The 14,959-nt window shown below is 35.6% G+C and overlaps 1 protein-coding gene across 1 annotated transcript in view; it reads left to right on the top strand.

Annotated features, from left to right (window-relative positions):
- The window catches only part of LOC131543086 (gamma-aminobutyric acid receptor subunit gamma-3), a 120,629-nt gene that overhangs the window by 31,670 nt on the left and 74,000 nt on the right, over positions 1-14,959 (top strand). Inside the window, 1 exon segment of the mRNA XM_058780309.1 lies at positions 568-635. Within this exon segment, the coding sequence (XP_058636292.1) occupies positions 568-635 (68 nt within the window).

Here is a 14,959-nt window from a genome sequence, read left to right as displayed (position 1 = left end):
CTTTTTGTCATTTTTTGGGTTTGTGAAGAATGAACCCCTCCTTCATCTCTTCGGCTACAGAAAATGCTTTCCTAATGGAGGGTTGTCAGACCAGGCTTTCACTCGTATTGAAATTCTCACAGTTCCTTTCCTTTGTCCCCCCCCCCCAACGTTCCACTTCATCTCTCAGAAGTGACGAGTGCTTTTCAGCCACGCTTAATGTCAATCAAACCAATGTTTAAAACTGTAGATTATTGTAATCAACTGCTCAAAGAGGAAATCCTTTATGAGAGTTTTCGGTTGGATTCAGGGTGAGAAGATTATGCAATATAATGGCATCAAAAGTTTATGACCTCTTGGTGTACAGACATTTCATTCATTAAACTTATTAAATGCTGTCAAACATAAAATTGCTTTTACAAAGGATGCATAAACAGATGGAGAATGTAACAATTCAGTAACTGTGTTGTCAAACACTTTCAAAGATATAGCTTTCTTTGTTCAAATATTTTTGTTTTATGGTAATAAGTCTAATACCATCTTTCTCTTTCTCTCTCTCTCTCTCTCTCTCTCTCTCTCTCTCTGCAGTTAAACCGACAGTCATTGATGTTGATATCTTCGTAAATAGTATTGGACCCGTGTCATCAATAAATATGGTGAGTCAATGCATGTCCATAAGCTGTGCTATTTTAGTCATTATGAAAGTTGTTTTCATGAATTTTAAAGGGATAGTTCACCCCAACCGCCCCCAAAAAAAATTAAATAAATAAAATTATATATATATATATATATATATATATATATATATATATATATAAATCATTATTTACTCACCCTTGTCATTCTGAACCTATTCATATTTTAGTTTATTTTATTTTTCTGTGGAACTCAAGAATCTTTATGCCACTATTACCCATAAAACAGCATAAATAATTTGAGAATTTTCATTTGGGGGTGAACTTTTATTCCTTTAGTGTCTCCTTTTCTCTATTTCTGTCACTCTCACCTTCTCTCATTCAACAGTTATAGTTTAGTCCCATAGGTGACATATGGCTGTAGGTTTGAGTTGAAAGCAGGGCCACTAGCTATCCCTCTGAGATGTGAGTCCAATGCTTAAGCTTCATCTCCCCTGAGGCACAGAAAAGCTTCAGGGGAAAGACAGAGGAAAAAAAGACTCAGACTTAAAATGAGACATAGGAAGCGGCAGAGGAAAAGAATATCTGTGTTTTTTTGCACAGTAGTTGGCACTTGATATAATAGTTCATCATAAAAATTCATCGCCTTTATCTACTGTAGTAATAAAAAATTAAATAAAGCCACAGCTTGTTCCATATTTATGTGCGCTTCAATGGAAATCATATGTAAATGTGGACGACGGCGACAGATCACTTCAAATGGATGTTAAATTCCTCTGGAGCTCACTTCTGTCTTTGGTTCCCAATACATCAGATTCATCCTTGGAAATCAGTGTGTGTATTCACATCCAATTATTACGGCCCAGGGCTCTGAGAATGAGAGAGAATTGTTGGATAATGAGTAGCGGCCAAACAACCACCTGAAGAAACAGCAGCTACCGATCGATATGTCACCTAACAGTGTTTTAAGGGCTGTTTTAAAGCCTTGAGGGAGATGTTTCTTACAATTTACAGCAGACAATAATATTCAAGAGTGCTAAAAAGTTTTCAAGGTCTAAACGTTAAGTTAGGAACATTGGCATTCTGTTTAGACTGGCATCTGAATGGAACCTGAAAGGTCGTGACCTCCCCGACGAACACAATCATGCATATTCACATGATTTATTTGCATATCCAGCCTAAAGAGGTGGATATGTTTCATTTCTCAGAGGAATTTGGCATTTGCAATAGCACGAATGGAAGTCAATTAATATGGAATATCTTCCTATCTTTTCATTTTGGTTTATTGCATGGGCTTTATGAGTTGTCAGAATGCAAAGTGCGAGAAACATTTAAATATGCTTACATTAATCTATTATCTCGTGCTCTGTGACACCGTGTCTCTCCATCTCCCAATATCTCATTTATTGTCCATGACAATTTCATTTTCTTGAAATGCCGCACATACAATAACATTGTCAGGCAGGTTATTTGCACATCTGTGATAGGACCGGCTCAGCCAACAAAGCAAATGTCATTTTTATTTTCTGCAGCTGGCCTTTACACCATCCACCTTAGTAAATAAAAACTGTTTTACACAACCAAAAGAGGAAAATTCTAAAATACTGTATATATTAAAAGTAGTATATATTGTTGCCTATATTTGTCATATAATAGTTGTAGTGGAGATCTTATAATGTTCAGGACTCAATAACTCCCTCCTCAAGGCACCCGTTCGCCCATCATGGTCCAATCCTGCTGTTTGTGCTTTCCTTTGTTTGGCCACTGCTGTACATAGTGTGGAAACTCTAGAAAATGAATAAACACCTACGCAGAAGCCACAGCAGTGATTCCAGTGGGAGGGTTTTTGGCTGTGAAACTCAATGGCTAAATGCACTTACAGAGCATCATCTTGCCGCATGGGTCGCCTCTGACGTACAGGGACATAACAACCATTGTAACCTTTTTGTTTTGGGGGAAAATTGTCATTATATTTTAAGAGTGACAAAAAAATTTTAGTCAGCCACATAAAACAATCGATGAAAGACCAAGCAGGAGTCTCTGCCAACAGGTCGCACTTGAAGTTGCTCAAACAAGTAAGGAATAATCCTCATAACACTTTACAATAAGGTTAACATCAACTAACTATGATTCTAACCAGTTCTTCTACAGCATTCATTAATCTTAGTTGATGTTAATCTCAGCATTTACTAATACATTTTTAAGACCAAACGTTATATGTTGTTGCGTTGTTGCACTAAAATGAACATGAGAATTTTTATGTACTAATATTAACAGGTTAATACATAATGTAAAAAATGTACTGTTCATGATAGTTACTTCATTAACTAATGTTAAACAAATGAAACTTTATACGAGTGGTGCCCATTTACCTGCCATTCAGCAAATAATTTCCTCTGCTTTAAGATGATGATGTCAACAATTTTATTCATTTCATTAATGAATATGTCAATTATATTAGATATAATTTAAGTATTCATCAGCATGTAACTATAATTTAGTTGTTTTATCTATTAAATAAAGAGTATTACAGATACATATTAGGATGTTTTATCTATGCCATTTGGTCCTTATTGGAGTTAGATTTTTTTTTTTTTTTTTTAATAATGTCTTTATGTTTTTCATTCAGTTAATTATTAATAAAGACATTTTATTTGTTTAGTATTTATTAATAATTATATTGGCATATATATTTATTATACTTTATTAAGATGCAGCACACTCTTCAACTTGTAATTGATTTTGTGCACTCTGCTTTACTTATCCCTGTAATTATCTTTAATGGCATACATCATTTGTGTACATTAATAAATGCAAAACCATTATCAGCTAACTACCAAACCAGCTTTACTTGTAATGGACAGGAAATACTGTGTGTAATTTACCTGCAATTAAATCAAGCCATTATTATTCAAGTTCACGCTGTGATGGTGGATTAGCAAAATGGAGCTTAATCATTGTTATGCACAGGATGTGCCAAAACCATTGTCAACCAGGGACAAACTCTCTCTTGTTATCGCTTGTTGTTTGTGGCACCAGAATTCCTGCTGGGCTGCTCAATAATTATGGTGGCTAGCAGATTTAATAAGGCATTGATTGTTGTCTTAAAAGAGGTCTTCATTTGTGTTTTGGTTATTCTGAATCTGATAAAGTGAATAAGCATTAATTCAAGTAAGCAAATGTATAGATTTCTGTGGAAAGAGCTTGCAGAGGTACAGATCTGATCCTCTCAGTGCTTCATCCTCCTTCACCATACACCACCACTCCAGTAGCACAACATTTACACAATAAATTAAAGGCCTAGGAGAAAATTGCGGATAGACAGGGTCAATTTCCCCCAACACAGCAGGTCGCTTTAGCTGCACCTAATTCTCCATGTGCCATTTAAAATCCTGTGGATTATAGGTAACAATTATATGAAAGAATGTGGGGATTAGTCAGTGCGGCAGATCATCACCATCACAAAACGCAGTTAATACCCTGCAGAGACAGGCAAAAGTCCTGTCGCTCTGTGCACGGATCCTTGTCCAGCTAACAACTCCCTACAGAAAAGGTGAAAAGGTTTAAGCACGGCCCTCCAGCTTCACTCTTTTTCTGGCTGACTGTGAGCCTGGCCACACCTGATTGCTCTCAGACCTTGGTTCTTTTAACTGCATATTGATCTCATCCTCTGCTTGCTTTTCCTTCCTGCTCACCTGTTACGGATTGCAATCATTTCCCGGGGAGAGACAATGGCACATTGCAATTTTCTTTTTTTGCCAAACTGTGTTGATTTTGATTGATTATGGTAGCCTTAGATGTTTATGCCCACCTGCTGGATATCTAACTTTAGAGATGGTGTGGGATCAATAAGCTGTGGTATCTTTTAGTTATCTTTTTTATCTTTTAGATAGGCTCAACACCAAACTGAATGGATGTGATAGCTTTGCATATAATGGGAACATTTACTGGATCTTTAAAGGGATGGTTTATGCAAATATGAAAATTGTATCATTATTTACTCATCCTTAAGTTTATAAGAAGATTATATATATTCACATATACATATACATATATATATATATATTGCATTCAATTTTAATTGTAGAAATCATATAAATTGTATTACATTGTAAACAGAAACTTTGCTTTCTGAACTGCTGTTGGTTTCGTACTGATACAAAATTCAAATTTTTTTATACCACTATAACGTGAAACCCTACCTGTGGGAGAGATATTGAAATCCCAGCAGTTCATCAGTCTACTGCCATTACAAAACTGGCAGCGATTCTGTCTTCTGAATTCAAACTTATCAAGACCTGTCAAATCTGTATGAATCAGTCAGTGGTGTTTACATACTCAGTCTCTATTTTGATAACACATACACTGAGGTGCATATACATCTAAATCAAATTTTCACTTGGTTCGGTTACACTGATAAGGCCGGGGAGAGCTCATTTCATGATGAAACTTGGCTGTCACTTGTCATTCACTCCTGGGCTCAGAATGAATGGCACGTTTTGCACTGCAGCTCATGTGCTTGATTTACCAATGCTTAGAAAATAAATATTTTATAGTTTGGTTTAAATGTGCTGCTACAGCTGCTCTTGATCAAGTATTGATCAACTCTATGTTTGTGCATCAATCTGAGACACACTGTGTGTGGAAAGGCCATCAATAACAGAGTTCATGCAGAGGATATTCACAAGGGTTCAAGATTGGCTGGTTAGCATGACCCAGTTTGCCCCTGCTGGTAGATGTTGTTACTGCAGTATCTGGACCCAAAAAGCTACTTTTTTCTATTAATAGCAATTCAAAAGTTTCAAGGTATTCTCTCTCTATAGTTATTATTATTATTATTATTATTATTATTATTATTATTTCCAAGCAATATATAAATTGCAAATGTTTCATAATATTATAGTACACTGAAAAAATATTTTAGGCCCAAATTTAAGAATTTATCAAGTGTTCATTTATGAGAGAGAGAGAGAGAGGGAGAGAGAGAGGCTGTTTATGCACGTATGAATTACCACTGTTTTGCCACGTTTCTCTATTAACAGTGAAGCTCTTGAGTAATTAAGCTATTTAGTTGATAAAATTGCGGGGCAGCGCTAAAAAGTTTGTTCCTGAATGTCTGTGTGCGGCCGCAACGGGATCTGTGTGCGTTAGATACAGTGAAGACAGCGCATTAGTTTACTGAACTCTTCTAATTTTTATTTTTATTTTTTAAACGTAGAGAGTGTGCATCATTTCTATCATTTGTGCAATGATAACCTACCAGCAATGTAAAGATTTATTTATATATATATATATATATATATATATATATATATATATATTAGAATGAGTACATTACAATATAAATTTATTAGAACCAGTAAATTATTATTTATGGGCATAAAAACAAGATGCAAACAATAAGAATTTTGTACCTGGTGGGGAGTGCCCAATGTAAACATGAAACATATGCCATTATCTATATTGTACTGTGGTACAGTTATGGAGGCCCTTGGTAATGCAGAGGTCAACTGCCTGCTCAGCCTATAGTTAGAAATGATAGTATGCAGTGTTTAATAAACAGCTGTTTTACTAAATTCTGCTGAGGTGAAATTCAGTGCAGTCCTGTATCGTGATACGTATCATATCGTGGCCTCTGTATCGTGATACGTATCGTATTGTGACTTTGCTGGTGATACACAGCCCTAGATAAGACTATTTGCATATTCATATTTAATCATATTTATAATATATTTATAAAAAAAATGGTTAGAATAAGCATATAACTGTTCACTTTGAAGAAAATTTTATTTATTCAGTTAAAAGGTATGAACATACTGCTAAAATATCGCTAGCTTTGGAACAAGCAATATTTAGTTAGTAATTATATAAAATATATAGGCTAAGATTAAACCAAATTGAATTTATTGATGGTAAATATATAAACCTTTTTATTGTGTATTTTAAAACACAAATATTCAATTCAGGATTTTTTAGTGTAACTGCACCATCTGGATCACAAAACAAGCCATTAAAAAAATGTGACTGTAAATCTGATTTTTAATCATTTTTAATGAGCATAAATCAGCATAAATCAGTTTATTGTAAAAACAATTTCATTTATTCAATTTACAAAGTATAAACATGAGGAAAATATTGCTAGCTGTCGAACAAGCAATATTTAGTCAGTAATGACTTTAAACGTGTGAAGTTAAAACAAATTATGCACATTGACTATTTATATGAACCTTGTTATTGTGTATTTATAACATTTTTTTCTGCTGTATTTCACGTCACTAGTGAAGGACATGGCAAAAAAACAAAAACAAAGCAAATTTCAGATGGGAAGAGTTTCTCCCTGAGGCTGGAGTGGAGGATTACTGAGGTATTGAATAAGGAAAGCAGCCGTCAGCCAACATCTGCTTGTCAGTTTGAAGTCAGCGGTCACTCCATTCACTGAGCGATTCAAGCTTGGCCTTGGTCAGTGACTGCCCGAGGGTGTTCAGGCTTATTGGAAGGGTAAGAAATGGCCAGTGTGAGATGATCAAATTATTCAGAGGGCTTCTGTTAAAAGGCTACGCGTGATTATGTGAACGGCAGGGTTGAACAGGAGGCTTCAATAGATTTGCACCGAAAATAACAGTGTGATTTTCTTACGGTGTGATATGATGCTGTAATGGTGCTTCAGAAATATGAATGCTCCTAATAACTGACCATGATTATCAAAGCGCATTGAGTGCTGCTTGATTTTTGTCCACATGAGAAATCAGCTTTGCTCATCAATCTAATTGTGTGAAGCTGAAATAGCCAACTTCATAGTATTCACTGTAGAAAACGGGTCTCAAGCGCCATATAATTTGATTTTAATGGCTCTATAGAACATGAGTCAGCTAGCAGCCAGACGCTGAATAGGGCTGATAAGTTAGCATTAATCATCCCTGTTCCTTGTGTCCCTAAACCACAGTTGATGGTATAATTGTAATTAATGGAGCTTTAAGATTTACATTAAAATGTGAGATCATTCTACTTATGTTGATCTGTTACTTCCCGCACAGCTAAAATCGGTGACAACGTGATGCGGTTGATGTGAAAATGGCCCTGCATTAGCTAGGCTGATGTGTCGAGCTAATGTCGAGCCCCACAATGAAAATCTATGATCCTGTGTGAAAGCTGAGAAAGCTATGATTGATAGCATCAAACTGAGCATCATCCTTCAGCTTCCCCTGTCGGTGGCCTACGGTTTACAGAGTAAGACAGGTATGTGCTCTCAGACAAAAGACATGTGTCATTGTAGTCTGTCAAGGGGATACGTGCTTTTCCCATGTACAAAAGCTGTCTTTACAGTGATATGTGACCCTGGACCACAAAACCAGTCATAAGGGTCAATTTTCTGAAATTGAGATTTATACATCTAAGCTTTGCATCACAGGAATAAATTAGATTTTAAAGTATATTCAAATGTAAAAATTATGTTTTAAATAATATTTCACAATGTCCTTGATGTGCATAAGAGGCTTCTTTCAAAAACATTCAAAATATTACTGATCCCAAACTTTTGAGCAACAGTTTATTTATTTATTTGTTTGTTTGTTTGTTTTTAGGACTTGCTTGTTTGAACAAACTAGCCCTTTAACATCTTTGTGGTTCTTTTTTTTTTTTTTTTTTTTTATTATACAGATTTTTATCATACCTTATCATTAGTCCTTTGGTTGTTTTGCCATATATCCTAATACACTCCGTAAATAGTCCTTTTTAATGGCCATCCAGCACCTTCAAAAGATCCTCACTCGTCTCTTGCAGCGGGGTAGGAGGGGACATTTTTTAAAGGAACAAACTCTTCCCATCTGCATACACATCTCCAGCTGTATGAGCTCAGCCACAAGCTTTCTCTTGACATTAGATAAGAGGCTGAAATCTGTCTCTGGCACATCTGAAGAGAATTGCCAGTAATGCGTGCTAGGAAATCACAAGGGCCCTGCATATAACATTGTCTGGATTCTGAATTCTCTTGATCCCAAGTTTAGGCAAATAAAAATAGCTGTTCTCTCTCCACTAAAATGCTTTTGATGTCAAAAAATGTGTCTCCTGTGAATGTCTTTATAACATGACACCTCAGTAGCAAAGAAAATGAAGATGCAGTGATATACTTTCTGCTCAAGCTTGTACCAATAAAGGTAAAATGAACTTTGCATTGAATCGATTGTCCTCCTATGCACGTCTTTGTTATGACCTTCTTTGATAACAAAGATTCAGTCAGTGATGTGGCCAAGATAACTACCGAAAGTCATTTAAAAGGCAGCAAATTCTGGAGCTTTGACAGCAGGTTGGAGTCTCTTTTTCTCTGACAGACCACTTTGTATTCACTTTTTCTCTGGCATTTATCAGGTAAACAGTGTGAGTATAAGGTGTTATGACTGAGCAAATCACATAGACAATGAGTTTCACCTCATTAACAGGGCATGGCTTGAAAAGGCCCACTTCAACATGGCGGTACCAGGGGTGGCTATTTTTAAACGTCTAGGTCAATCTGTATCCTGGGCAACCATGTGTAGCTAAGGAAATCCTTCACTGTGGTACCCATCGATAGTAACATGCTGGCAAGCCAGTCACTCCCACACAAACACTCCAGTACAGTTGGTTCTCTTTAGCGCAGCCACCTACTTGCTTTCAGTGAGGTATTTAAAAGTAAGGAGGTGATATGAACAACGTTTATAGAGGTTTGCAGACATTACTGTAGGTTAGGTTGAGTTCCATGTGTGATTGAACCAGTTTCAGACTTGATTTAACATCTTTACCCCAGAAAGTTTACTCAAAAATAGAAATTGTCATAATTTACCTACCCTGTAATATCATTCCAAAACTTTATACAAAAAAAAAAAACACACATTTTGCAAAACTACTGGTAACTCCTGATATACTGGTAACACTTTACAATAAGTTTTCATTTGTTAACTTGTTAATGGAATAGTTAACCCAAAAATAAAAGTTTGCCAAAAATTTACAAGATGTAGATGAGATTGTTTCTTCAGATTTGGAGAATTAGCATTACATCATTTGTTTACATTGTTGATCCTTTGCAGTGAATAGGTGCCATCAGAATATCAAAAAGCTGATAAAAACCATCACAATAAGTAATCCACAATTAATTGACACAACTCCAGTCCATCAATTAACATCAGTTTGGACTGTTTTTTCCCATATAAACAGTGATGATCTGTGCATATTTTTTTCCTCATTCAGATGAGATTGCTTTTTCGCTGGAGAAAGCAATATAATGGATAGATAGAGGACTTGTATTGAAACAACATTTTGAAGATAAAAATATTTTGATGGATTTGTTTATTCCGAACACGCAGCTTTTTATTTCACAAGATGTTAATTGATGGACTGGAGTTGCGTAGATTACTTGTGGATAATTGTGATGTTTTTATTAGCTGTTTGGACTCTTATTCCGATATCCTTCACTGCAGAGGATCCATGGGTGAATAAGGCTGAGCTATCATGAGCTAACAGTAAATTAAATTAAGTATATTTATTAATTAACGTTAACAAAGATTAATAAATACCTTAACTAATGTATTGTTATCAATGTTAGTTAAAGGGTTAGTTCACCCAAAAATGAAAATTAGCCTGTGATTTACTCACCCTCTAGGCATCCTAGGTGTATATGACTTTCTTCTTTCAGACGAATCCAATCAGAGTTATATAAAACAAAATTAGCCTGGCTATTCCAAGTGCTATCATTGCAGTGGGTAGGTGTTTCTGTTCAACAGTCCAAAACACGTAAAATAAAGTGCGCGCATCCATAGTATGCATGTGCCTCACACGGCTCTGGGGTGTGAATAAAGGCCTCCTGTAGCGAATCCATGCATTTTTTAAAGAAAAATATCCATATTTCAAATGTAATAAACACTTTTCTCTTACTTCCGCTCTCTGTCGTACATGGAAGCTGTTCCGGCAAATGAGGTAGGATGTATGAGTCACGTGTGTGCCTCTGATATATGATTGTCTCGCGAGTTTGTTTACAGGCGCAAAGGAAGCAAAGCTTCCTTACTTTACCAAAGGAAAACCAGTCTCCTCTTGGCTTATATCGACATCCTCCGACATTTTTCTTTACAACTCCTCAGTTTGTACTTCTAATTCATGACCGGTGTTTTGTTTTGTTCTCTCTTCGCATTTGTCACTAATCACACTACGTCGTCGTTCTACGTCATCCACCGGAACAGCTTCTGAAGTGAGAGAAGAGTGTTTATTATGTGGAATCACGATGCCGGCTCAACATCGTGATGTCTATCAATGGCATCGTCTATCGGCCCAACCCTAATGCACGGGTTAATTTAAATTTTTGGGTGAACTAACCCTTTATTGCATAAACCAATGCTTACTAATAGAACCTTATAATAATGTTGGCGGTATATTTTTACCCTGGCAGATCATGTTGCAGCTGCTTAGGACAAAAACTCTTATTTACATAGAAGATATAGCCTCTATCGCATTGCTTAATCTTATCGCATCTGGTTCGAAACTGCTTCTAAAATCTAATTGGTCGATAGTAATGTAGTACCAGGACCAGTAAGAACGTTAATCCAGGAACATGTCCTACTTAGGTAAGTTACATTGAGCACATCTCCTTGGAACAGTGTGTTGAGGTTATATTTGTATTTGAGCACACAAAAACAGCATTTTACACTTATCTCGTTGTTCAGATGTGTGTAAAAAAAACCATTAAACATTTACAAGCTTAAGTGGAATTAGTCAATGCATGATAAATATTTCAGGTTTTTCAAAACAACAGAGTCAGCCAGCTCCTCATCAGCGCCACTTTGATAATACACATTGACAGCATAGCGCACATAAAAACACATTAAAATGGGTTTAATAGAGCCACATAAACTGTTAATGAGTTAAACAACCCCGTAAATGTGCAATTCTGTCTCGTGAGTGGTTATTTTCTTAATGAAAGCTTCAGAGAGAACATCATATTATCAGCATTCCAGGTATTGCCATAATCAGCATTGGACTACATTAGTGCAATGCTAATTCTGAACGATCAGTGCAGAAACTGTTATTATTCTTGTCACATACAGGATTGCCAACGATTTTTAGGCAGGAAGTGGTTCCACAAATATTTCTGCCCATGGACATCATAGTACCAGAGATTGTAATGAGCAGAGTATTTCTCTGTTTCAGTGCCTTTCCAGGTTTGCCTTATATATGTGTGCGCTTTATATACAGTATATGCATATGCAAATGATCAAACGGACAGCTAAGAGTTTTATATTGTTATAAATTCCACTTCAAATAAATCATTAAAAATTGTATAGTTATAGTTCAGAAGCAGTTTTTTTTTTCTCCCTCTCTTTCTATTCACAAGGTTTTTGCTCATCTTTTTTATCTCATTTTTTCTGTAATTGTTTTGCTTTTAGAATGAGTCACCCCCAAACTGTCACCACAGTGTTCCAGTCGTGCTGTGATAATCACTAGATTCTGTTTGTAAGGAGGAGATGGAGGAGAACTAGGGGCTAAGACTGAAGCGCTGCACTGAGTTAATGGAGGATGGGTTTACTCACTACTTCAGATTGAGACAGAGCAGATTGAAGTGGACACCATTGACAGAGATTTGGAACAGAAACCACAGTGGCATTCTGCCACAGAATGTCACCTTGAAGTTGAAGGGTCATTTGCGATCAGGAGTGTGCTGTGTTACATAGATTAATGGAGTGAAGGCAAGCAAGGCAGACAACAAACCACTTTGCTCGTCTCATTCCTGCACTGCTTCTTGAAAGGCTAAAGGAGACTTTAAGACTTCCAACAGTCTCAAGGCCGGAACTGAAAGGATCATGGCTGATTTTGTCTGTGTCTGTGTGTTTTGCAGTGTTTTGGAATCTGGGCTTTGGTAAGAAGGGTTTTGCTTTAGCTTTAGAGAGAAACTGCAGAAACCTTGAGAACCTAAATAAAGATGCCGTGACTGAGTTTTTAGGTTTGCACTGATATGCCTTACTGGGGAGTCCATTGAGAAAACTGTAGATACTGTATATATAATACATTTATAAATGAGTAAATATTTATAAACTTTATAAATGAGTATATTATACTCATTTATAAAAATTATAAAGTCATTTATAAAGCATATTGTTTCCTAAATAAAATGTTTATAATTGTTATTGTACTTAAACTGATTATGTTCATTGCATGAGATGAACACATTGTATTTAATGATTTTTAAATTGATTCCTTTTTATTTATTTATTTTTGTTTACAGAACTTTATAGAGATGTTTTTCTTCTTTCCATGTTACCTTTTTTCCATGTAAAAAATAAATAAATCGCAATTAATCGTCATTAGTTAAAGGTTTTTGAGAAAGAAACTACTATTAAATTCAGTGAATATGAATGTAAAATATTCATAAGTATATAAAATGCATGTTGTGTTCATATGTACAATATTTTCAATTAAGTTTTTGTAGAGATTTTCTGAACCTTTCAAACAAGGGGATACAGAAGTCTTATGTCCTGTTGCTGACAAAATGAAATGTGTCTCTGAAAAGAAAATTTATTTAAGCAAAGTCTCTCATACAGCTATGAAAATATGTAAGGCATTTAAAATGTATAACTCACCAAGCCTGTTCTCTTTGTTTAAATATTTCAGTATTTTTGTTCAGAATCATCTGCCAATGGCTTCTGAAGCCAAACTTATGAATTATTGTGAAGAGAACTGAAAAAGAAAGAAATTATCTCTGTCTGCGACTCATTTTCTGGTTAAATGGAATGCCAGCATGAGAACTCATATTAACAAGATTGTTTTTGTGCTTTGTCAGTGTCACGTGATGCACAGAAACAAATCACTTAAAGGAACACAGTTATAACACATAAAAAGCACAATGAGCGTCAGTACAGCTTGTGTGTTTGTTTTGCTCTTTTATTTTTGAATATTTGTTATATCTTTTCAACCCATGTTATGACGCTTATGTGTCATTCCTGAGACTGACATCTTCTTCACACGAGATTTTGAATTGCTTCAAACTAAAGATTTTTTTTTTTTTTCTGAGATAATATCGACCTCCTACTCATTGTCTGACAAAGAAAAGGATCTTAATTTCCTTTGCCCCCAAAACATAGATGATTGCATATAAATACACCAACCACCATCTGCTTACACTATCATAATCATTATCGCTAGAAAATTGGATTTGCTCATGAGAATCCAGCTGAATGTCATGGGGTCAGTATATTTTAATCGTGAATAAATACTTCAGAACCTTTTATGCTCAGTGAGGTGCTCTACAAATAAGCTTTGAATGTCTTGTTCCTGTTAAGCACATAGAGTATGTCTTTGCATATTTTCATTTTAAACAAAGCCACAGCAACACATGGTAGAGGTGTTTTGTTCTGGAATGAAATGGCGTTTTTGAACCATTTTTGTAAATGATTCAATGACTCACTGTAAATGACAGTTGCTTGTTTCGTTTCTAAATGAACCAGTGTTTTGAACAATTTGTTCAAATGAATGATTCAATGACTTAAGAAGCACTTGTTTATTTCCTGAATGAAGCAGCGTTTGAAATGACACTCTCATAAAGACAGCCAATTGTTGCTACCTACTGGTGAAATTTAATTTACAGAAAGAGTATAAAATATATAAATTGTATATATAAATATACATCTAAATTGATTAAAAACAGGCTACATTCAACTATTATAACTATTTAAATGCTTAAAATTGCAGCTGCATATCTATAAGAACTTGAAAATATTCGGTTTTTAAAGAAGGTTAATCGAAAACACTGATGTGTTAGAAGGAAGTAAATATTGAATTTCTATGTGCTATACTTTACAGATAAAGACACAGCAGAAAAGCATACCACTTGGCATAATCCCAAAGGTATGCAGTGCATTCATGCAGAACCTTTCCACATCTAAGACCAACCATTTGGATCCTGACAGTAAGACCAGTAGAGAGTTGACCTTAGCAGTAATGTATGGCATAGTCCAGTGACCATTGCCTCCTTTTCTACCTCCAGTGGGTCAACTCTGTCATCTTTGATGTGGTTATGCTGGATGGTTCACAACAACACAAGGGAACAGATTGTAGCGCTTACATAGAAATCATCTTTTGCTTTTGACACAACTGCTGGCTGAGAGGCTGAGAAGTGATTTGCTTTTCTATTATGCCAGAAATCTAGCAGAGAAGTGCCGCTATTTATGGTCTCGAACTCTTTCCCAGGCCAATGGCGCTGCTGTGTAGCGCTCGGGTGTGTGCTCACGCACATAGACAGAGAAAATTATTTTTGTTCTGTTTCTGTGTAGCCTACAAAAAAAACAAAAAAAAAAAGCTGTTGAAAATTTTCACTGTTATCACTGTTAAAG

This window comes from Onychostoma macrolepis, chromosome 06 (assembly GCF_012432095.1).
Source record: "Onychostoma macrolepis isolate SWU-2019 chromosome 06, ASM1243209v1, whole genome shotgun sequence".
NCBI classification, from domain to species: domain Eukaryota; kingdom Metazoa; phylum Chordata; class Actinopteri; order Cypriniformes; family Cyprinidae; genus Onychostoma; species Onychostoma macrolepis.
This window is presented reverse-complemented; position numbering and strand designations above follow the sequence as displayed.